This window comes from Silurus meridionalis, chromosome 3, assembly GCF_014805685.1.
Source record: "Silurus meridionalis isolate SWU-2019-XX chromosome 3, ASM1480568v1, whole genome shotgun sequence".
Classification (NCBI taxonomy): domain Eukaryota; kingdom Metazoa; phylum Chordata; class Actinopteri; order Siluriformes; family Siluridae; genus Silurus; species Silurus meridionalis.
In genome coordinates this window covers 4,883,474-4,907,426 of record NC_060886.1, presented here as the reverse complement: position 1 = coordinate 4,907,426, position 23,953 = coordinate 4,883,474, and the positions used below count along the sequence as shown (strand labels likewise).

General features: G+C 35.4%; 1 protein-coding gene across 1 annotated transcript; it reads right to left on the bottom strand.

Moving 5' to 3' along the window:
- Positions 1–10,445: 10,445 nt before the first annotated feature.
- On the bottom strand, positions 10,446–23,602 carry LOC124380293. Its single transcript, XM_046841148.1, has 17 exons — positions 23,543–23,602; positions 21,806–21,844; positions 20,995–21,033; positions 19,728–19,772; positions 19,537–19,584; positions 19,227–19,265; positions 19,081–19,149; positions 18,456–18,494; positions 18,308–18,355; positions 17,753–17,800; positions 16,935–16,997; positions 16,474–16,557; positions 15,629–15,700; positions 13,057–13,161; positions 12,531–12,665; positions 11,160–11,210; positions 10,446–11,069 (listed from the first exon to the last, which is right to left on the bottom strand). The coding sequence occupies exons 2-17, from the start codon at positions 21,825–21,827 to the stop codon at positions 10,600–10,602; spliced, it is 1,377 nt and encodes a 458-aa protein (XP_046697104.1). The 5' UTR covers positions 21,828–21,844; positions 23,543–23,602; the 3' UTR covers positions 10,446–10,599.
- Between the last annotated feature and the right edge of the window lie 351 nt (positions 23,603–23,953).

Sequence of the window (23,953 nt, the reverse complement as noted above, 5' to 3'; positions counted from 1 at the left end):
TCTGATCAAATGCACATTATCAACTTGTGCTGTTAATATCATGAACAGCAGCTACGCTAATTCCTGTCCACTGCCTCTATTTCTTTCCCCATCCCGAGGCATCCTGAGGTTGGCCAGCTCCAGTCACGTCCCACTTCATGAAGGTTATGGACCTTTAAAGAAATAGATGCCAAACTCACAAACTTCCTGTACCACCTAGAGACGTATCAGTGCTAATTGCACACCATTTACCTTGACTGTTGATTTCTGAAAGCTGCTTTGAGACAATGTCTGTTGTAAAAAGCACTACAGAAATAAACTTGACTTTACTTGACTTACGGATTATCCCCACGTCACGGTTTGTAACTCTTCTGTTTGTGCTCTGAACTATAAGTAAACATGATAGAGTTACTCCTGTTTCCTACATGTGGTCACTGTCCTAACAAATTAACTTTAAAATGTATTAACATTTATTATTATTGTGTGAAAAGATCTTCAAACCAGAGAAAATAAACAAGAGGATTCCTCTTAATTCAAGAATTGTCATCATTATATATTCTGTCTTAAAATGAAAAAAGTATTTAAAATAAAAACAAGATTACTATTAAAATCAAGTTCATGGAAGTGAATTGTGAACAATTGTTTAATCAAATAAAGACTTGTAACACACATTAGTTAACAGTGGTGGATGAAGTACACAAACCATATACTTGAGTTAAAAATACAGTAGGTTTTTTGCTCCAGCAATAACAGTGATCTCTTTTTAATGTTCACTTGAGTGAAGGTACAAAAGTATTTGCCTTCAAATATGCTTCAGTATCCAAAGTACTATGATTTATTATGGCTGTAATGTTCCTATTATAATTTTGTCACAAGACTTTGCTTAATCAATTCAGTTTATGTGAAAAGACTCTGTAATTCTTAGCTTTTACCAATCTATTATAGATATGATAGAATGATATTAATGAGTGAAACACTAAATAATATCTTTTCAAATTATCATGAGCCAATACCTTCTTTTAACTACTTCAAAGGAATTGTGTAAATAAGAACACAGGCTCCAGGAGGGACGGAGCCATGGAGAGGGCCTGTAGGTCCCTGACCCTCTTCAGGGAGGAGATAGCCAGAAGAAAGGCTTGACTGAAAGAAACCTAAGGGCCACTTCAGCCAAGAGCTCAGCCTCCAAAACAATGACCAAGTCCCACACAGGCACTCTGGGTTCGCATCCCGGGCCTCAGCCTCAGGGTGGCATGCAGGAAACGTGTCACCAAGGAGTGCTTGCCCAGCAACTGCTCAGCAAGCGGAGCACAGTAAGCTGTGATAGCGGACACATAACCCTACAGGTAGAAGGAGACAGCCCTGAGGCAAACTGTTCCTGAAGAAACTCCAGTACGGAACCAACCGGACAGTTAACTAGGTCCAACTGGTGGTGCTCATACAACACAGAGAACAGGCACCTTTTAGCAGCATACAGCCTTCTCATGGAGGGAGCTCTGTATTAAAGAATGGTCTCCGCTACCTCGGTAGAGTGCCAGTGGCTAAGAGTTGTGCCCCCTCAGGGGCCACAGCCTCCATAACTCTGGGTGGGGGTGAACCAGGGTGCCCCTGCCTGGGAGAGAAGATCCATCCTGGGGGAATTTCCCAAGGGCCACCAGGTCCTCTAAGCATGGTATAATCGGCCATCAAGGGGCCACCAGAAGAAGAACAGACTCTCTCCAGAACTCTCTATAGTGAGGTGTTCACTGCCCCGACCGCACTCACAGCGTCGCCGAACAGGCCAGTGGGGGCCATCAGGGCGTTCAGCAGGAAAACATTTCTGTGGGCTGACATGGACCGGCCAACGGCTAAAAGCTAGGTCAGCAGAGCAACGTAGCTCCTGAATATCGGCAGCCCCAGAGCCCACCCCCTCATCCAACTGCTACAGCAGGTCAGCCTGGTACGCCTGCAACAGAGCCATGGTTTGGAGGCAGCCAGCAACCTGACCCACTGCTGTGTATGCCTTTCCCACCAACGCTAAAGTGGTTCGCTAGCACTTGGTGGGCAAAACCGGGGCCTTAAGTGACGATGCAGCATCTGGGAAAAGATAGAATGCTAGCGTCTCTTCAACCTAAGGGCGCTGAGTAACCGCTCTGTTTCAAGCCCAATATGTTTGCATATTAAAGATGAAAAGGTGGGCCAAGTATGGGCTGCCCCAGGATCTGGACGCCTCAATGTGCAGATCTGAGAAGAAGGGCAGACCCGGGCATGGAGGTAGTGCGGTGGGGGGGAGAAATAATTCTTTCTGCTTACTAGCCGCCTAGTAAGCTGCTTCTGCTTCTTGTCCAGGCAAGCTAATTCCAGCTTTGACACAGCACCTCCAGGTGCTCCGTGTACAGGACTGGCTGGGGCATATCAGCAGGCTCATCAGTCTCCATGCCCTCCCCCTCCTCAGAGAAAGAGAGGTGGAGCACAGCGCTCCTTCTACTTGATGAAGAAAACGCAGAACGGCATGCTTCCGAAACCAGGGAGAAAGAGCACTGGATCCGGCAGGATAAAGGGACAAGCTTGTCTCCAAGCCCTCCACCAGATCCACCCATGATGTCCGACGCTGCTTTGCCTCAGCAAATTTGCTTTTTTTTATTGCTGGATTCTTTTTTAGTTTTTTCACACAGAGCACTTTCTAAACAAACAGAAGCTAGCGTCTGCTCCACCGCATGCACGTTTTATTGCTTCCTGGTCGTGAAATCACCCCGCAGGTGACATTGCGTCCCTTCATTGGACAGATTACACACATGATTCAGAGCATAGACAAGGCGGAAGCATAACCAAAGTGTTGTTGATGCAGCTCAAGTTCCTAAAAGGAAACTGTATGTTGATTCATAGTATATGCCACTCATCTGGGTGACATACAATATTTGGAAAAAGTTTAAATCACCTAACCATAGCAGTTACAGTATATGTGCTGCTATCATAATGTGCTGTTGAAACAACTTCCACTCCTCTGGGAAGATGTTTAACTAGATTTTAGAGTGAGTTTGTGGAGATTTGTGCTCATTCATCCACAAGGGTGTTACTATAGTCAGGTACTGATGTACGTGAGGTGAGGAGGTCTCTGATGCAGTCAGTATTCCAATTAATTCCAAAGGTGTTGAAGTCAGAGGTCTATAGAGGACCACTCAAGATCTTCCACTCCAACCTATATAAACCATATTTTCATGGAGCTCAGTTTGTGCAGGTTTGGGTCTCCTAGTTGTAGTGAAGAGAAAATGTATTGCTACAATATCCGAAGACCTCCTATACTATTATATGCCTCCAAGTTTGTCAAAGAAACACATGACTGGAAAAGTCAGGCATATTGAATATTTTTGTCCATATAGTGTATTCATATTCAGGGGGATATCCTGAGAGATATAGCTATTAATTATAGTTCATTTATAGTATAATTTATGTGGTGACCCCTAATGGGAGAAGACAAAAGAAAAATAAGTTTTATCATTTATGAGGTTATCAACTGTTTACTGACAGACATGAGTGCATAAGTGGTAGATGTAATCCAAGATATTGTACAAAAAACAGTTTTAATAATCCAGAGTGATTCCACTCTTTCAACAAAGTTTTTCAGGGATATATGACATGAACAGATTTCGGTGGAGCGAATGTCTTCATCACTGTTCATCACTTCAGAGTTTCAGAAAATACACACCGAACCAACGAAATAAACAATTACTTTTCTATTTAAAAAAAAATATATATTGTCACAAGAACTGTCACAGATGCAATTTATTCAGTAAAAGTGTCATTCAGTGTTTTACTATAATTCTAAGTATTTTATATAAAATGCAACAATTGTTGGCTTTTAAGTATTTTTTTATTATAGAAAAAAATTCAGATTAAACAGAAGCCATTTTCCCCCATATTATTGCTTTAACGTGACACTAACAAAAACTAAAGAGCTTTTGGTTCCTTATCACATGTTAGGGTCCTCCACAAATAGAGTTATCACTATCTTACAGATGTTTGTGTTAGACTGTTTCCTGTCTTTATGTCCTAATTTGTGTACCTACTTTATCTAACCCAAACTGATTTTAAACATAAGCCAAGGAAAGATAAGATAACCTTTTTCCTGATTTAGAATGTTTGGTTGAACCTTTAAGGTTATCAAGCTCCTCAGTAGATTATTATGCAGTCCTTCAAGATAGTTACTAAATATAATGTTTGTTGATTAATAATTAGCAACAATTCCTATTTGATACTATTATAAATCTGGGATATGTACAGCTAGTTTCTCTGGTGAAACAGAAACATGCTTCAGGTGTGGCAAATTTGTTGGTGACCATTTAGAGAAGTAAAAGAATTGATTACAGTGATTTTTAATAAAATATAGACAGGTGCAAAAGTCTTGTGAAACATAGATGCTCTAGAGTTCAGCTTGGATTATGTTATCTCAAACAAAATCATGCCATGCTATCCTCCAATGAATGTCTTCTGGAGAAATGCTGTCATAAAAAACTATCATCATCCTATATGATCAGATACATTTTAAAAAGATTTTATAATCTTTCATACTTAAAAAAAATTATGATGTGAGATGTTTGTCTGTGGAAGCAAAAACATTGTGGAAATATTCCAGTAAATGGAAAATTAGTTCCCAGGAACTAGACCCTCCTGGCATGAAGCCAGAAACTTGTTTAAAATGCAAGAAATAACCCTCAGGAAGTTCAGTGTAAACATCGACCCTATATTACTAAAATAAGCTATGACTTTAAAGGGTGTTAAAATTGGCCAAATGAACAAATTGTCTGGAAGGTGGTTGAATTTTCAGTCTTGTAGAGAAACAGTTTGCTAACAGGTGTAGCAGTCGCAAATATAATGATACTAAAGATACCTTCATGAACACACACTGCAGATCATAAACACATTCTGCAGCCTTGGACTTGCAGCGTAGGCTCCCCTGACCCTGACCTATAGAACACTGTAAACTGATCCACCACTGAACTGTGTGCCAAGGGAGAACCGTTGGCATGGAAAAATAGGAAGTGTGCTGACACCTGAGACCTTGTATCCTGGTGCCCTCATTTACTGGAATAAAAAAAAAACTATGCGAGCGCTCACAATCCTGGTGTTGCTATTTAGAGGGGCTTTAAAGTCTGGCGTGTATTGTGGGAATGGTGTAGCTGAAAGGAGAAGTAGCCACACATAGTATAGATCTCAAATTCTCTCTCTCTCTCTCTCTCTCTCTCTCTCTCTCTCTCGGCAGGAAATATCACTAATTTGTTGAATTGCAGCAGGTTTAAGACCAATACATTAAGATGAATTTAAACAAATGCAAAGTATGTAATGAAATGTTTTTGCAAGAAGGACCCAACAGTAGCAGCTCAGTGTTAGTGGGATTTGAACCTCTGATTTTCCGATACAAAGTCCAATGCCTTAACCACTAAGCTACCACCGCATTACCAAGCTCCCACTTTTGGGCCCCTAAACAAGGCCCTTAACCCTCAGCTACTTAGAGTATACTGTAAATAGGATTATTGTAAGTTGCTCCAAATAATGTCCTTCAAATGCTAATAAAATAAGGAACAAAATAAATACAATATTTACTTAATCAATGTCTTGTAATAAATGCAGTGAAATCCATACAATATATCCATATACTTAAAGGATTTTATATTGTTCATTCTCAGACTGTAATAGGCTGTAAATAGGTGATTTATTAACCTCTTGAATGCTCTTGTCTGCTAAGCTGAGCTTTGTCTCATAGTTAATATTCAAAGTGTTAGTGGTTGCTCAGTGGTTAAGATGTTGGTCTTCCGGATTGGAATTTTGTAAGGTTCAAATCCATGTACAAACAAGCTGCCACTGCTGGGCCCTTGAACAAGGCCCTTAACCCTGAAATGTTCAGTTGTATAAATGAATTAATTGTAAGTAACTCTGGATTTAGGCATCTCTCAAATGCTGTAAATGTTAATCATCTTGGATTTTTATAATTACGTCTACTGTTTCTTAAGTAAAAAGTGTTTCATTTTAACTACACCATATAGCTAAATGTCATGTGTGGTTCTTCACCGAACCGTTACCACAAAGTTGGAGGCACACAATTGTATAAGATTATTATTGTATTATATTAGATTCAAGTATGGCAATGCCTGTGTGCACAAAGCATCTTAAAAGCTGACTACACCCCAGACCTACTCACCCTGCCTCAGTGTTTTACTTTACTAACACCCTGGTGGCTGAATGAGCACAAATTTCCACAAGCACATTCTCTAGTGGAACATGTTGCCAGAAGAGTGGAAGTCCAAAATTAGTCCTAAATGGAGACTAAACTTGGAATGGGATGTTCAAAAAGCACATATAAATGCAAATCTTAGTATCTTCAGCTCTGCTACCTCCAGCTCCACCTCCTGTCTTTTACTCAATGCCACTGTCTCTAAACCATACAACATCACAGGTCTCACCACAGTCCTATAAACTTTCCCTTTCACTCTCACAGATACTCTTCTATCACAAATCACTCCTGCTATCACTCTTCTCCACACACTTCACCCTGCCTGCACTCTTTTCTTCACTTCTCTAACACACTCTCTATTACTTTGCACTGTTGACTCCAGGGATTTAAACTGAAGAGTTCAGTCAAGAATGTTGGTGTTTAATGGAAATTATTGTGTATTGACAAGTGTAACAGTGTAGGAGTCTGAATAAAGATTGCTATTGGGAAATGTTGATGTTTGATCAAGAATTTTCTTTCCAGGATGGTTGCAAAATGTATGCGCGTAGATCCTTTTCACGTTAAACAAAATCAACATTAGAGAATGTTGGTGTTTCTGAATTTTCAGTGTTGTACAGTAACAAAGTAAATGTAATTCGACACTGTACTTACAGTCAGTAGCTGTTTTTGCATATCTGTACTTTACTGAAGTTTTTTCATTTGGGGAGACTTTAAGTTCAACTCCATTTGTCGAAATCAGTTGTTCCATTTTATTTATGAGGAGATAAAAACTTAACTGGTCAGTCACGCAGCAATCCACCAATCAGTGTAGAGCACGCGTTCTGTTGTAAACTTGTTTTCACTGCTGCTTGGTGTATCTACTTATCACAAACATACAGTTCAGCATCAGTTCAACAGCAAGCAGAGCATTTTAAGAGAAATAAATGATGAAGAAACTCCAGACTTGAACTCGCCACAACAACCGTGGCCTTATTTACACGATTCTTTTAAAGTAGTTGAAAAGTAGGTTTTTGGCTCATAAAAATTTGAATAGATATCAAACAGTGTTTAACTCATTAATATTATTTTATTAATTGATCAGTGTGCTGAGAGTCTTTTCACATAAACTAAATTGATTAAGTAAAGATTCTGGTGATAAAAATGATAATAGGAACATTAAAGCCATAATAAATCATAGTACTTTGGATACTTAAGTACAGTTGAAGGCAAATACTTTTGTACTCTTACTCAAGTAAAGTTCAAAGGGACACTTTTACTTTTACTGGAGTCATATTTGACCTTACTGTATCTCTACTTTAACTGAAGTACATGGTTGTGAATTTTAAAATTAATTGGAGAATGTTGGCGTAAAATGAACAACATTTTTGGGGAGTGTTGAGGTTGGTAGAGAATAGAAGTATTTAATTTCAAATTCTGGTGTATAATGGAATATTTATTTTAATGGATTTAGTTTGTACTCAATGGAAAATGTTGGCATTCGTTAAAGAATGTTGGTGTGTGATGAAGAACGTCGGTAAGTTGATGTTCGGCCATTCGAGCAGGTAATAAACAAATGCCTCAAACATCAAAACAAAACCTGTCCTTCACCTGTCACCTCATTTTCTCACTTCTTCTCTCACACGAATACCACAAAAAACTGTGAGAAAGAACAGAGAAGAACCAGAGCTTTGTTCACATTTGGTCTTAAAAGTGTCTTAACCATTGCCAACAGTCGGTAGATTTTCCTCTTAACGACCCCAATTTCTCTCCATGTTCTCCGACTTCTTGTGCTCCATTATCTCAGCAGGGAGTGTTGAATTGTACATCTACTTGCATGTTTTCTTTATCTCTGCTTTAAATTGTATAAAACATTCCAAGCTACCAGAGGCAAAGGGAACTCAGACAGGGCTGTTACTCATCAGTCACTTGAGCGAGACAAAATGGCTCTTGCTCTGTTTACCAGCAACACTGTCTGCTGAGAGAGAGAGAGAGAGAGAGAGAGAGAGAGAGAGAGAGAGAAAGAAAGAGAGAGAGAGAGAGAGAGAGAGAAGTGCCTGTTAGCGTGTCACTTTGTGTTCACACATCAGAAAAATAACCTGCAGAGAGGCCACTTCAATCAGGTAAAGATAGAACAAGGAAATGAGCTATAGCCAGGAGTCACACACACACACACACACACACACACACACACACACACACACAGACACACACAAGCAAACACATCTATAATGGAATGGCACAAAGCCCTACAACAAATCAACACACCTCGATTTTGTCTTTCCATAACAGCTTATCATCTGTTCATCTGAAAATATTTTTTAAATCCTATTATTGGTTTCTTCACCTCTTTCTACCTTTAACATTCAGTGATTGTCACTTCAATTCTCTACTGCACGGATTTCTGAAATGAACGTTTTAACTAGCCTTGACCATAAAACATGATACACAGAAATATACAGTACTTCAAATGGAACATCTTGAGTGGCTTCTTGTAGAGATCTGAAACACCTTTAGGAAGAAGTGGAATGCCTCCTCTCCCCACCTACATCAGTACCTGACTTTACTAACACCTTTGAGGCTGAAGATACAAAAACCTCTACAAGCACACTCCAAAATCTAGTGAAACATCTTCCTATATGTTTCTTATATATATATATATATATATATATATATATATATATATATATATATATATATATATATATATATATACATATGCTATATATAACACTCACACACACTTACATACCCAAATGGGTAATTTGTGCCAATTTAATTGCTAACTTAATCAATATAATAAAAAGTGTATTTGATTGATTCTATATTATTTTTTATCAAATATTATTCAATATTATTTTATATATTATTTAACCAAGCAGACATTTTATTTGAGATTTGTTTTAAAACTGTGAACTGTTAATAATCACAAATGCTAATAAAAATAAACTGCGTTAATAAAAAATGCAGAAAAAAGAAATTTTATGTTTTTCCCCAACCCACCAAATGAATACTGTATATACTATTCAGAAATCCAGAATGCTCAGTCAGACATATAGCTACAAGCTGTTTTTAGATTTGAAGTGCTGTGAGAACAGATGTCCATTACGGCTGAATAAACATGTGTCTGATTAAAGCAGGCTGTTATGTTTTTTTAATTAATTTACCCTGAGTATTAACTGTTACTTTAAATCCCTCTTGCCTTGACTACTAGTGCATTTCTTGCATGTGTCAGTAATTGTGAACTCCCATTTGTGTTTTATTTATAGTAAACAACACCGCTGTGCCATGTATTTATAGGAACTTTGTATATATATGTATATATACAATTAAGTAAATTTTTGGTGCAACAAATCAGGACAACCATTACCTCAAGCTGCAGTGATGCTGGATTTTTTACTGTGAAAGGCACAAACCATAACTAAAACAGTAAAGAAAAAAAAAATAATAATTATATATATATATATATATATATATATATATATATATATATATATATATATATATGTCTGTACATGCTCCTGTGGTACCTATGTTCCTGTCCTTTTCAAATTTTCAGACCTGCCTGATTCATTCAGATGCCTCTGGATGGATTTGACTTCAAGTGTGTGTGTGTTATGAAGTATTGTAATTTTTGGAGATCGTGAATTAGTGGGTTTTTGTTAAATGTGAACCAAAATCATTAACATTAAATTAAATCAAATGAAACACTTGAAATATATCATTGTGTGTGATGAATCGATATAATATATGAGTAATATTATAATACACTTGTTTTGAATTACCTAATAACTTTGTTTTCTGTTTGTTTCATTATTAAATTAGTGCCAGCCGTTCTTTTAGTTTTTATGTTATTAGAAGTGAAAAAGAAAGTTGGTATTTTGTGACAAGTGCATGATTACATTTCTGACACCTTCTTTGCACTTCTAAAGCATTACTAGTAGCTCATGTGTGTAATTCAATGCTATCTCAAAAAACTGAAATTGTCTGTCTACATTAACTTCCGAATGATGAATACACATAGCTATGATTTCTAAGATGCCACCGCCACCTAGTGAGGAACCTGGTGAGTTCAACACATTCACTAACGTCTCTAGGTTACGACCGTAACCCTAGTTCCCTGAGGGAACGAGACGCTGCATCTCATAGCGTTTCGACGCAGCTCAAGTTCCTTAAGGGGAACTGTGGTGCACACAGAGTTCTTCAGTAGCAGGGTTGGGAACCTGTTGGTCAGTTAGAAATGACTAAAAATTTGTAATATATCATGAAAAACATTTGGTAATTGATTACAGAAAATGTTTATTTATATATTAAACAAAATGTCAATCACAAGTAACAATTATAAGTAACAATATTAAAAAGCATGGAGAATTGATTGAATTTATACATCATATAAATCTAAAAAAGCCAAATTGTTCAGTTTTAAATCACTTTTGGTGTTAAAATTTTATGCTAATTTTCTTTTCTTTTAGTTTTTTAATATTTGCACAATCATTGCCCCATGTTATCCTCAAGAACCTCCTCAATATTATCCCCTGCATAATTTCATGCCTCAACCTCATCCTCAACATCATCCTCAACCTCATCCTCAACCTCATCATCCCTGCATCGTTCCATGCCTCATTCACAACCTCATCTTCATCATCAGCTTCAGTGTAGTCTTCAAGATCCTCCATGACATCACCTGCTTGCTTCCACAAAACCTGAAGCAGACGCTTTGCAGCATGTGTACTGGTTGTAAAGTCCAGAAGTTTCCTCATCCTGGCCTGGTCCGTTGTCTCTGCTCGGACGATCGCTTCTTTTTCCCTGGACAGCTCGAGGTGATCTAATATCCCGACTACATTTTTTATCTTATCGATTAACTCTGGTCGCTGAGTCTTCAGAAACAGAAGGTTTTCATCTGTGATTTCTAAACGGGTTGAAAAACATAAGAACGCTTGAACACAAGTTCATTTCTGTGCTATGTTTAATGTATAAGGTGAATATTTACTACACCCACCTGCAATGTTCTCATGATAAACTCCAGAAGAGTCTGTTCTGTGGCCCTGAGCTATAAATAAGAAAAATAAAGAGGAAAATGAAAGATTATGAAGAATACACATACAGAAAGCTAATTTAATGAAATAAACAGCAATAATATTGTCCTGAACAATACATGGACCAATTTGGCGGGGGAATTTGATCTTATTTTTAGTTATGTTCTCTTTGACTAGCTATAGTTGTATACATTGGTTTTTGCTGCTGAAGTGGACAGAGAAATTTAACACTTGTATAAAAGCAAATGGTTATAAATGATCTTCTCTGGGTAGGTTTCCACTCAAGGTCTTTCACTCCAACCTTATCATATTGGAGCTGGATTTGAGCACAGGAGCATCGTCATGATGCAAACGTGATAAGAACAAAAGTATTTAATACACTTTCAGCCCTCGATCCAACAGTTTGGGGAAGAATCACATATAGATGCGATGATTCGTTGTCCACATACTTTTGGTCTTCCAGTGTTAATGAAATGTATATATGTCATAACACTTTGTCTGTCTCTTTCTTTCTTTCTTTCTTTCTTTCTTTCTTTCTTTCTTTCTTTCTTTCTTTCTTTCTTTCTTTTCTTTCTTTCTTTCTTTTCTTTCTTTCTTAATTATATCGTTGTATTTATGTATGTTCTGTTTTTATTTTCTTATTTTCTTTCTTTCTTTCTATTTTTCTTTTTTCTTTGTTTCTTTCCTTGTTTTTCTTTTTCTTTCTTTTTCTTTCTTTTCTTTACATTTGTACATATGTACATCTTTCTTTCTGTCTGTCTGTCTGTCTGTCTGTCTGTCTGTCTGTCTGTCTTTCTTTCTTTCTTTCTTTCTGTCTGTCTTTCTTTTTACTTTCTTTCATTTTCACTTAATTATCATTGTATTTATGTATGTTCTGTTTTTATTTTCTTATTTTCTTTCTTTTTTCTTTTTCTTTCTTTCTTTCCTTGTTTTTCTTTCTTTCTTTCTTTCTTTCTTTTTCTTTCTTTCTTTCTTACTTTCTTTCTTTTGTACATATGTACATCTTTCTTTCTTTCTTTTTCTTTCTTTCTTCTCCTTTTCTTTTAAAACCGTTTGTACGTACTGTATTTACCTGTTCTTTCTTTCTTTCTTTCTTTCTTTCTTTCTTTCTTTCTTTCTTTCTTTCTTTCTTTCTTTCTTTCTTTCTTTCTTTCTTTCTTTCCATTTGTACATATGTACATCTTTCTTTCTTTCTTTCTTTCTTTCTTTCTTTCTTTCTTTCTTTCTTTCTTAATTATATCAGAACACATAGTAATGGTCATGGGAAAGATTCAGCTATTAATTAATATAATGATATTATTCGGAAACATTCCTGAATATTGTAGAATATTTACCAGAGACTGCAGAGATTCTGGAAACTTGTTGGCTGTAATGTGGTTTCATGTTTCCTTGGTCATGATGGGCTCGATATTGTGGCTGGTAGGAATATGCTCTTGTATTTGTAGGATTATGGATTGTAGTTCCTGAAACTTAAAGCAACTGAATCATTAATGGTTGTTATTAATACTCTGGATGATTCTATCACAAGCTGTCATGTATAAGTAATGCAGAGTTTGTAAGAAGCACGTGCCATGTATGGATTTAAATTGTATACTGTTTAATTGTATATCACACTATAGTCTAGTAGACTTAATTTTTAATAATGCCTGGTGTAACAGTAAGACCACAGGTGTAGATAAAACACTCCTTTAGATATTATTGGTCTCCATTACTCCTCTGACTTGCAAAATGGCTCCATCTATTGGATCTTCATGATTTAACACTATTAGAGATTTGCAAATCATCGTATTCTCTTTTTATTTACATTACCTTTTTTTCGAACTGGGGTTGTATACTGTGTATGAATAATAAAAAACCTACCTGAAACAGGTTGTACAGTCACAGTGGGTGAAATTATGCTTTGAGCTTTGGGACGAACTGTCAGCGTTCGGTTAGATTTCAGCTTTTGTTTCAGCAACTCCAACACTGAGTAAAGAAAATAAACAGTTAAATCCCCTCCCAAAAACCTTGACTTATAACTCTCTAAACATCTCAAGATCTTTCACTCCAAACCATGTAAAGCATATGTTCATGGAGCTGGCTTTGTGCATAGGGGCATTGTCATGCTGGAACAGGTTTGGGTCTCCTAGATCAAATCCGAAAATATTAAATGCTACCACGTCCAAATACGTCCTATTACAATTACGTGCCTTTAATTTTGTGCTCACAGTATTGCTGAAACTGTCAGGTGTCCCAATACTTTTACCCATACCCATTCCACCATCATTTATTTATTATTATTTATACTTGACCACATTACACTGTTCACATGCTGTTTTTGCATCTCTTGACTGCTTCTGCTGCTGTTTTTTTGCACTGCATTGTGTTTGTTTATATTTAATCCCAGTTATAGTTTTTACAATTCTCTTTGCACAGTACAGTATAATCAGAGTATACAGTAGGGTTACTGTCTGTGCTATCTTGGGTTATGTGTTTTGTCTTGTGTTGTGTTGTGTTGTCTGTCTGCACTGTCTGTCTGTACTGTTCGCACTAGATTGCACTCGATGCACTTTATGTAGCTTTGTGTTGTAGCTCTATATATATATATATATATATATATATATATATATATATATATATATATATATATATAGTATGGAAAATAAGTATTTGAACACCCTGCTATTTTGCAAGTTCTCCCACTTAGAAATCATTGGAGGGGTCTGAAATTGTCATCGTAGGTGCATGTCCACTGTGAGAGACATAATCTAAAAAAAGAAATCCAGAAATCACAATATATGATTTTTAAACTATTTATTTGTATGATACAGCTGCAAATAAGTATGTGAACACCTGTCTATCAGCTAGAATTCTGACCCTCAAAGACCTGTTAGTCTGCCTTTAAAATGTCCACCTCCACTACATTTATTATCCTAAATTAGATGCACCTGTTTGAGGTTGTTAGCTACATAAAGACACCTGTCCACCCCATACAATCAGTAAGAGTCCAACTACTAACATGGCCAAGACCAAAGAGCTGTCCAAAGACACTAGAGACAAAATTGTACACCTCCACAAGGCTGGAAATGGCTACGGGGAATTGCCAAGCAGCTTGGTGAAAAAAGGTCCACTGTTGGAGCAATCATTAGAAAATGGAAGAAGCTAAACATGACTGTCAGTCTCCCTCGGACTGGGGCTCCATGCATCATCTCACCTCGTGGGGTCTCAATAATCCTAAGGAAGGTGAGAAATCAGCCCAGAACTACCCGGGAGGAGCTGGTCAATGACCTGAAAAGAGCTGGGACTACCGTTTCCAAGGTTACTGTTGGTAATACACTAAGACGTCATGGTTTGAAATCATGCATGGCACGGAAGGTTCCCCTGCTTAAACCAGCACATGTCCAGGCACGTCTTAAGTTTGCCAATGACCATTTGGATGATGGGAGAAAGTCATGTGGTCAGATGAGACCAAAATATAACTTTTGGGTCATAATTCCACTAAACGTGTTTGGAGGAAGAAGAATGATGAGTACCATCCCAAGAACACCATCCCTACTGTGAAACATGGGGGTGGTAGCATCATGCTTTGGGGGTGTTTTTCTGCACATGGGACAGGGCGACTGCACTGTATTAAGGAGAGGATGACCGGGGCCATGTATTGGGAGATTTTGGGGAACAACCTCCTTCCCTCAGTTAGAGCATTGAAGATGGGTCGAGGCTGGGTCTTCCAACATGACAATGACCCGAAGCACACAGCCAGGATAACCAAGGAGTGGCTCTGTAAGAAGCATATCAAGGTTCTGGCGTGGCCTAGCCAGTCTCCAGACCTAAACCCAATAGAGAATCTTTGGAGGGAGCTCAAACTCCGTGTTTCTCAGCGACAGGCCAGAAACCTGACTGATCTAGAGAAGATCTGTGTGGAGGAGTGGGCCAAAATCCCTCCTGCAGTGTGTGCAAACCTGGTGAAAAACTACAGGAAACGTTTGACCTCTGTAATTGCAAACAAAGGCTACTGTACCAAATATTAACATTGACTTTCTCAGGTGTTCAAATACTTATTTGCAGCTGTATCATACAAATAAATAGTTTAAAAATCATACATTGTGATTTCTGGATTTTTTTTTTTAGATTATGTCTCTCACGGTGGACATGCACCTACGATGACAATTTCAGACCTCTCCATGATTTCTAAGTGGGAGAACTTGCAGAATAGCAGGGTGTTCAAATACTTATTTTCCTCACTGTGTATATAATATATATATATGTATATATTCAGTATATATATATATATACACACATTATATATATATATATATATATATATATATATATATATATATATATATATATATATATATATATACACACACACACACACACACAATAGTACCTATTATAGATATAGATCATTTTAGTAAACTTAGAAGCATCACATGATTAGATGGAAACTGACCCGTCTTTTGGACTATGGGACGAACAGTCAGCTCTCGATTAGCTTTCAGTTTCTGTTTTAGCTTCTCCAGCACTGCATAACAAACATTATCACAAAAATACAGATGTTAGCCTTATTGTTAGATTTAACAGCACAGAACAGGTAACATGTTGATCAGCTCTGGAAATGATGGATGTTACAATATGTCACATCTTGCAGACCTTATATAACATATTGTTACAAGGTCTACAATGGAAACATTGTTACAAAGGTAACAATGGAGGTTGGTATAGATGATGAATGACCTGAAAATAAATAATGCGACATAATAGTGGAAACAGTTTAGCAACAGAAGCAAGTGGGTGGGTGAACTTTTTGAAATGGTCATTTAATTAGGCAGAAGGTGTTGATTATTTTCTATAACAGAAGTCCAGGGAGTACAGTAGTATCAGCTTTATGGCAATTTATAAATACATGGCATTTAAGGGATGCCCTTACTTAGAGTGACTTACAACAGTTTAGGGTTAAGGGCCTTGCTCAAGGGCCCAGCAGTGGCAGCTTGGTAGAGCTGTGATTTGAACGTGTGACCTTACTAGGTAGGTTTTAATGAGGCCAAACAAATAGGGTTTTCCTTTTATAATAAACACTTACACAGTAACTTCTAAATCTGACATTACACCAGATATGAGAGATTTTTTTTTATATGATGAGGTGAGGAGATTTAAATAACTTTTTAATTACATATTAATTGAAATATATAAGTATATAAGTATATATAAGCAATTTTCTGTGTGTAGATAAAACACTACATTATCTATTGGACTGTATTTTTAATATCATGTTTTAGAAAAAGGAAATAATCTGACCTGACATGGATTTCCTGTCTCCTGGTTTCAGACTTTTTCCTGTTTGAATAATAATTTTCTTTTTGTTTGCCATCTGCCTGTGACCTACATGAATAAAGAACACAAACATGAAAGGCACACCAATATTAACTACTTGGTATTAACATAAGTCATTATTGTTTTCCAAAGTTCAATCCATGTGTGTGTGTTTAGTTAATAGAAAAGGCCTCCTCAGATATTTCTCCATGACAGTATGAAGGTTACAGATTATTGTGTTCTTTAAAACCTTCACCTAGAACCATTGGAAATTCTCAGTTTTAACTTAATATGAATATTGCCATATCAGATCTTCCTTTTAGATATGTGATATTGTTGCCTACAGGAATTTATAGATCTATAATTTATCTATACACTTCTGTTCTGTTCTATACTATATCAGATCTACAAATCTGTCAGTTTCGTACACTTTTATTGTAAAATACCTGCATCAGGATTTCTTCTTCGGCCTGCTTGTGTCTTTGTCTGTTGCCTTTTCCCCACATTACCTGAGAAATTCAAGTGTTTTATTTGCCAAAGTTCAAAGTTCTAAATTAATTCATTAAAGAAAATTAATTTGATTTAGTTTTTATTAAAAACTGTTCTATTAATTATTTGTTTATTTATCTGCCTGTGACCTGCATTCATAAAGAACACAAACATGAAAGGCACACCAATATTAACGACTAGGTATTAACATGAATAATTATAAAAGTTGTGTATTTTAAAGTAACATTCTGAAATCATGATTTTACACCAAGTTCAACAATCAACTGTATTCTCTTTTTTAAATGTTTTGTGTAAGAAACATGTTCACAGTGGTGCACACATTTCTAATTTGGATTTATCTGTGGTGTGCATTTTTCCCATCACCATATCCACCCTTTTGTCAATATTTCTTGCAAAAGGCATTATTTTATTAATTGTGGATACAATTGTCCGCACTTTATCTTTCTTCTTCATAGACTGTTTTTATTTTTTCAGAAATTAAATTAAATTCTAATTTCAATTACATCTGTAAATTATTTTTTACTAAAATTAAGTAAATTTTTAAGTAAGAATGTATAAATAAAGGAATAAAACAAAATGAAACAAAATGCCTCTCATAACCTTAGTTCAGAATGAAACAAAACAGCTATAAAATGATGACCTTCACAACCTTGACTGCATTTGCCAAAAATGTTCAGAGAGACTGTAAAATATAATCATCATTTAAAATCTAAATTGTTCTCAGACTGATGAAAAAACAGAATAAAAATCTGACCTGAATTAGAATTTGTCTTCTTTTTGTGATGGACGGTTCCTTTGGCACCTTAAGCAACAGTGATGATAATATAAATAAATAAATAATTTAATGTGCTCAGATTTATAAGAAAAACAATTTGAAAGTGTTCTCATCTGGATTAGTATGAGCTCAGGTTGTGTGATGTGAGCTTGTTCTAAGTCCTTAGACAAAAAAATTGACACACATTACATATATTCAAGTTTTATAAAAAAAATTTAGCCATCCTTTTCCCAGTATATCTAACCATAGAAATTATAATAATAATGATTAATAATCATATTTTATAATTGGATGCTCTACATTCTGAAGATGTTGGACTGTTGAAAATGGACTAAGATGGTTGTTACTTTAAAAAAAAGTTACACAACACAAAATGCCTCCCACAACCTTGTTATCAGTAAAAAAGCCTTAGAAAAAACTGCCATAAACTGAGGCTCTAATGTTTACCAAGAATGTTTAGAGAGACTGTATTATTCTAAATAATCACAGTTTAAATTATGTTTTTTCATGGGGGAAAAGCAATAAAAATCTCACCTTTATTAAAGTTTGTCTTCTTTTTATGACGGATGTTTCCTTTAACAGCTTGAACAAAAATGTTAAAGAGCATGCATACTGTACATTTATAAAAAAATACATGTATTGTACTAATTAAAAAAAGAAAAGTTATTAAAAGTTCTCTGACCAGATGTAGGATGGGTTCTTGTTGAGTGATTCGAGATTTCTATAAATGAATAATAATGACAGTGTTAGATATTGTGTGTATCAAAAATTATTAAACTTCATTCAGAGTATGTGTTTTAAAGCTAAAACTAAAATTACTTTTAAAATTCTTTAAACTAAAATACCACCCATAAGTTTTTTCTATTATAAACCTATTTTCTATTATAAAGGATTAAATTATGAGATTTATTATATAGTCAGCAATTTAAATACTGTATATATTTTTCTCAGATTTATGGAGACGATGTATGAAAATCGAAGTGAGCGATGCACGGAGGTGCTGGGGTTCGAACTCATTACATTCTGATCAGAAGCCCAACATCTTCACCACTCAGCTAAGACAACACGGTTACTGCAGTTGGTACACGCCCTTATCCAGAGCAATTTACGACCTTGCTCCTCAGACTTATATTGAAGGCAGAGACAACAGCATGTATTAAATCATCTAACATCAAATACATCTGGATATGTTTTACAATAATCTGTACTTACCTGCTGTTTACCAATAATGTTTAGAGACAGTATTATACAGTAAAATCAATGCTTAAAATATACATTTTACATTAAAAAAGGAATGAAAATCTGACCTGGATTAGGATTTGTCCTCTTTTTATGAATGATGTTTCCTCTAAAACCTTGAGCAAAAGTGTTAAAGACTGCAAATATAAATGAGAAATAAATGTAATGTACTCAGATTTATTAAAAAAGGAAAATAATTAAAAAGTCCTCTTACCTGATTTCGGATGGGTTCTTGTTGCGTGATTCAAGTTTCCTATAAATAAAAAAAAGTGACACAATGTTAGGTACTGTCATAGTGTGTATTTGATTACACTTAATTCTAAGTAAATAAAATTAGTTGGTATGTTTTTTATATTAAGCAAAAATGCCAAATTAGATTTATGAAAATCTATGAAAATGAATAAAAATCTGACCCGGATTGGGATTTGTCCTTTTGATGTGATGGACGTTTAAAGTGTTAAAACATGCTAATATAAATACAAATTAACTGTGTTCCTTAACTCTATTAAAAAAAGTTTCCTGACCTGAACTATGATGGGATCTTGTTGTGTGAGGAAAGCTTCTTCTATTTACTTTGGGAAACATAAAAGATATTGACAATGAAAATACATTCTACACTCCAAACTTAAAAATTGTGTTGCTGTCCAAACACTTTTGCACCTAATTCGATGTGCTATTCAAAAGAATAGGAATTAAAATAAAAGATTCTTTTGACCTGGATTATGGTGCGTTCTTGTGTGATGCATGTTCCCTCTAAATCCTTGGACAGAAAGATTGAGAAAATATAAAATTCAGATGATAAAAAGGAAATAAAAAGAATATCTCTGGAAAAAATAGGATCATGATGGCATGAAAGGATTTACTTATTTTATCCTTGCTTACAATGTCACAAATGTGTTCATTCATGTAAAATCTCTAATCCCTGTCCTTTCACTGGTCCTCCTTTGGTGTGTTGTCTCATTCACAGCTGTATCCACTACCTTGTGTAAATCATATATGTATAAATACCCCACTGTGTCATTTGTTTCATTCAAAACGTTTTATGTGAATTCTTACTGCCATTTTAGATTCATTTGCCTTTTGCTTAATAAGACCTTCTTAAACCAAGAAAATACATTTGGAGAATTAAAGAATTCCTGCACAGTAATATAATTGCTCTTGATTATACAATTAGGGAAGACAAAGCTGTTAGGGAAGGTGAAGGTTGTTCATGAAACAAGAACAATTCCTTTCATGTTTGAAGTAAAAAAATAAAAAATGATTATATATATATATATATATTATACACACACACACACACACACACATATATATATATATATATATATATATATATATATATATATATATATATATATATATATATTCATTCAGCATCCTGGAAATGCACCTATAACCATTCCCATCAAAATGCTTTTCAACGATAAGATTACGACGATCTTGAGAGAGTTCTTTGCTTTTACCCATCATGAAGTCTTTCCTCTGTGCCTCCTGGGTAATGAGAAGCCTTTAGAAGCCATCAATTAGGACTAAAGCAGCTGATATCAATTAGTACTGATAGGGGGCAGGGTTTCTCTCTCAATACTGACAGATTTCAGGTGATCTCCTGGCTTTCTATGCCATTTTGCACCTTGTTATCTTCGTGTTAAATACTTATTCCCTGTGTCATTTCACTTTATTTATTATGACTCAACTTGTATACTTAAATGTTCTGATTTCTTTGTATAAATGTAATATTTGGCTTGATGGCTGGTGTAAATTTTGTGTCATTAGCCCACTTAGAAATTCCCTTACTGATATAAATGTTGATGCAAATACTTATTTTCCCCGCTGTATTTATATATATATATATATATATATATATATATATATATATATATATATATATATATATATATATATATATATGTATATATGTATATGTGTGTGTATGTTTTGTTATTATTATTATTATTATTTGTGCTTTTTAAACAAACACTGACCTTTGTTAATCCTCATATTGTTTCTGGAAGGCATACAGGCTGGGACCACATAAATGAAAAAAGTTAAAATAAATAAATTTTTAAAAATCACTAAAAATATACATCAGTATTCTGTACCAGTCTTTTATGTTTTATGAGACACATGCATGTCCCTTATGTTTACAGTATATGGAGCAAAAATAAAGGGCAGAAACACACAAAATATCTGTCTAAATGTGACATTTATGGCTGTAACAGAAGAACTTATGTAAGACAGAGAACACAAGACTGGAAGAGTAAAAAGAATACTGAACCCAAACTGGCCACCGTTGCACACTTCAACATCATGCAACTCCGTCTGGACTGTAGCTAATTTTAAACTAATTCACCATACAACAAGTCAATGATCTGAAGCGCATGTAAAATGCACTCTATAAGTGTTATTCAGGGAGCAAACAGTTGACTGGAGTGTTATTTATCATGGAACAGCCTGCCCAGTCACTGCACATTAATCCTATTGAACTATTTTGGGATGAACTGGATCACAAGGTCAGAAAGAAATCTCCAGCTAGAACACCTTAAGCAAGTTTTTCAAAAGTATTTCAGCTGAATGTTTGTATAAACGGACTGTCCGGATGCTGAGAGTGTGTAAAGCTGCCGATAATCGTAAGGGTTTTTTTACAAAAGATATAATGTACATGTATATATTTGTTTGGTCAAAGTAGATCTTCATACCGTTACTGTACAATAACTAGTTACATAGAAAAAATAACATGCAAGTGATCTCGACTACATAAAATATTTGATACGGGTAAAGAAAAAATATTCAAACCTTTTTTATTGTGCCTTGGCATCTTGTCCGTTTCTGCACCTGCAAAATAATGTGCATGAGTGAGCTTATAACCATACTTGTATATTTAGCATCTGAAACAGTTTTAATTCAGAAACAGCAACATGCCCTGCCTGCATAAAGACAAACATACACAGGCCTTAGCATAAAATGTATATAAAACTGATTTTCGCACTCGAACTCAATGCAGTCTGCAGAGCTTTTGCTGTTTTGCATAGATGTGGAGAAGCGTGGGTGGAAACTGAGGTACAGAATCATACGTTTGAGGCTCTCAGCTATAGGAAATGAATCAACCGCTTCTGACTAATATGAATTAGACATTGCGGTTTGCAGAGTCTCTGCTGGTTTGCACAGATGTGGAAAAGCTTGGGTGGGGCCTGTGGTACAGAATCACACTTCTGAGGCTTTTAGTTATAGAAAATTATTTAACAGCTTCTGACTAAGCATAATTTAACCAGGGCTGAGAAATGAAGAAGTTTTTAGATCTGACCAGCTAACAGACCAGATTGGGAGAAAGTGAATGTTGCTGACAGATTCATAGTAATATTCTTGGAGTTGTCAAAATATTCTCATGATCCATGCATCATTTTGTATTCTGTGTTTTGTGTATTTGTTTTGCACTGTCTTGTGTTGTCTTTGCACTGTTTGCACCAGGTTGCACATGATGCACTTTATGTGGTGAGGACACTTACTAGTCCTTATCCCTGTGTTTTCTGTTTTCTGTGATTGTTGTTGTATGTAGTACCAGGGTTCTGGAGGAACCTTGTTTCATTTCCCTGTGTACTGCATCAGCTATATATGGTTGAAATGACAATAAAAGCTTCTTGACTTGACCATGAGAAAAAACACGATACATTTTAAATCCATGCTCGATCAGTTCTGCTTCAACATTTCCACAGGTCTTTTCTTTTGCTTTAAATAAACTTACTTGGTTGTAAGGGTTGTGTTTTAGGTATTATTTCTCCAAGAAGAAAAAAAGAGAATATGGTGGAACACCATGCTGAAATGAGGATCACACTCAAGCTAGTCTTGACCCAAATGTTTTTCCCTTTTTCTCTTTTTTAAATTGATAGATTGTTGTAATTGTTGTATAATATGTGGTTCTTCCCCCTTCTGTTACCACAAAGTTGCAAAGTCGGGGGTACACATCGTACAGCTGTTATCACTTAGGGTGTACTCACTTTTGTTGGCAGTTATTTAGACAATAATGTGTGTATGTTGAGTTATTTTTCAGAGGACAGTAAATCTGAACTGCTATACAAGCTGCTCATTGATACTCCGAAATATATGCAATACTCTAAAATATATCATGTTTCATTTCTATGGTATTGTTCCTAAAAACATATAATAAAACAGTTGCTGAAATGTGTGGGATGTACTCTTGTGAGATACTGTATATACTGTGTGTGTGTGTGTGTGTGTGTGTGTGTGTGTGTGTGTGTGTGTGTGTGTGTGTATATTATATATATATATATATATATATATATATATAATATATAATGTGTAATATGTGTAATATATATATTAAATAGATCATACAAAAATATAAACTGCATCATTAAGTCATTTCCTAGATTATATCACATCTTAAAACACATCTGGATTAAACATGCACTTGTGCATAATTGAGACCTCTCTCCACCTCAATGTGTAACAGGATGTTAAAACACACCAGACCAAAGAAAGAAAAAGGAAAAAAAGAAAAATGTTACTACTTACCGGTATAATTATGCGCTGTGTTTAGTAAGAATGAAACGCTTTGCTCCTCGACTCCGAAAACGAAACCTGTAAATCCTACTGCGCATGCGTTTAGCTGATTCTTACCTTGTGGTTTCACATGGCATAAATTATTTGATACATGTTAAAGTGTATTATTGCTTATTACCAGTAGGTGGTAGTAAATCACCTATAAATGAGCACCTTTGCGCCTGGGCATCCCTGGGAGTTAATATATAAGCATTTTTATGTTATATAGACATTATAGTTATTTCTTTATTGAAAACATTTGTCAGCAACCAACAACAGAATAAAATAGAAATTACTATTAAACTACTACTATGGGTTGTTTCTTTGTTTGTTTTGCAGCAAGGTTATGTCCTAATTATTTATTTATTTGTTTGATTTGATCAA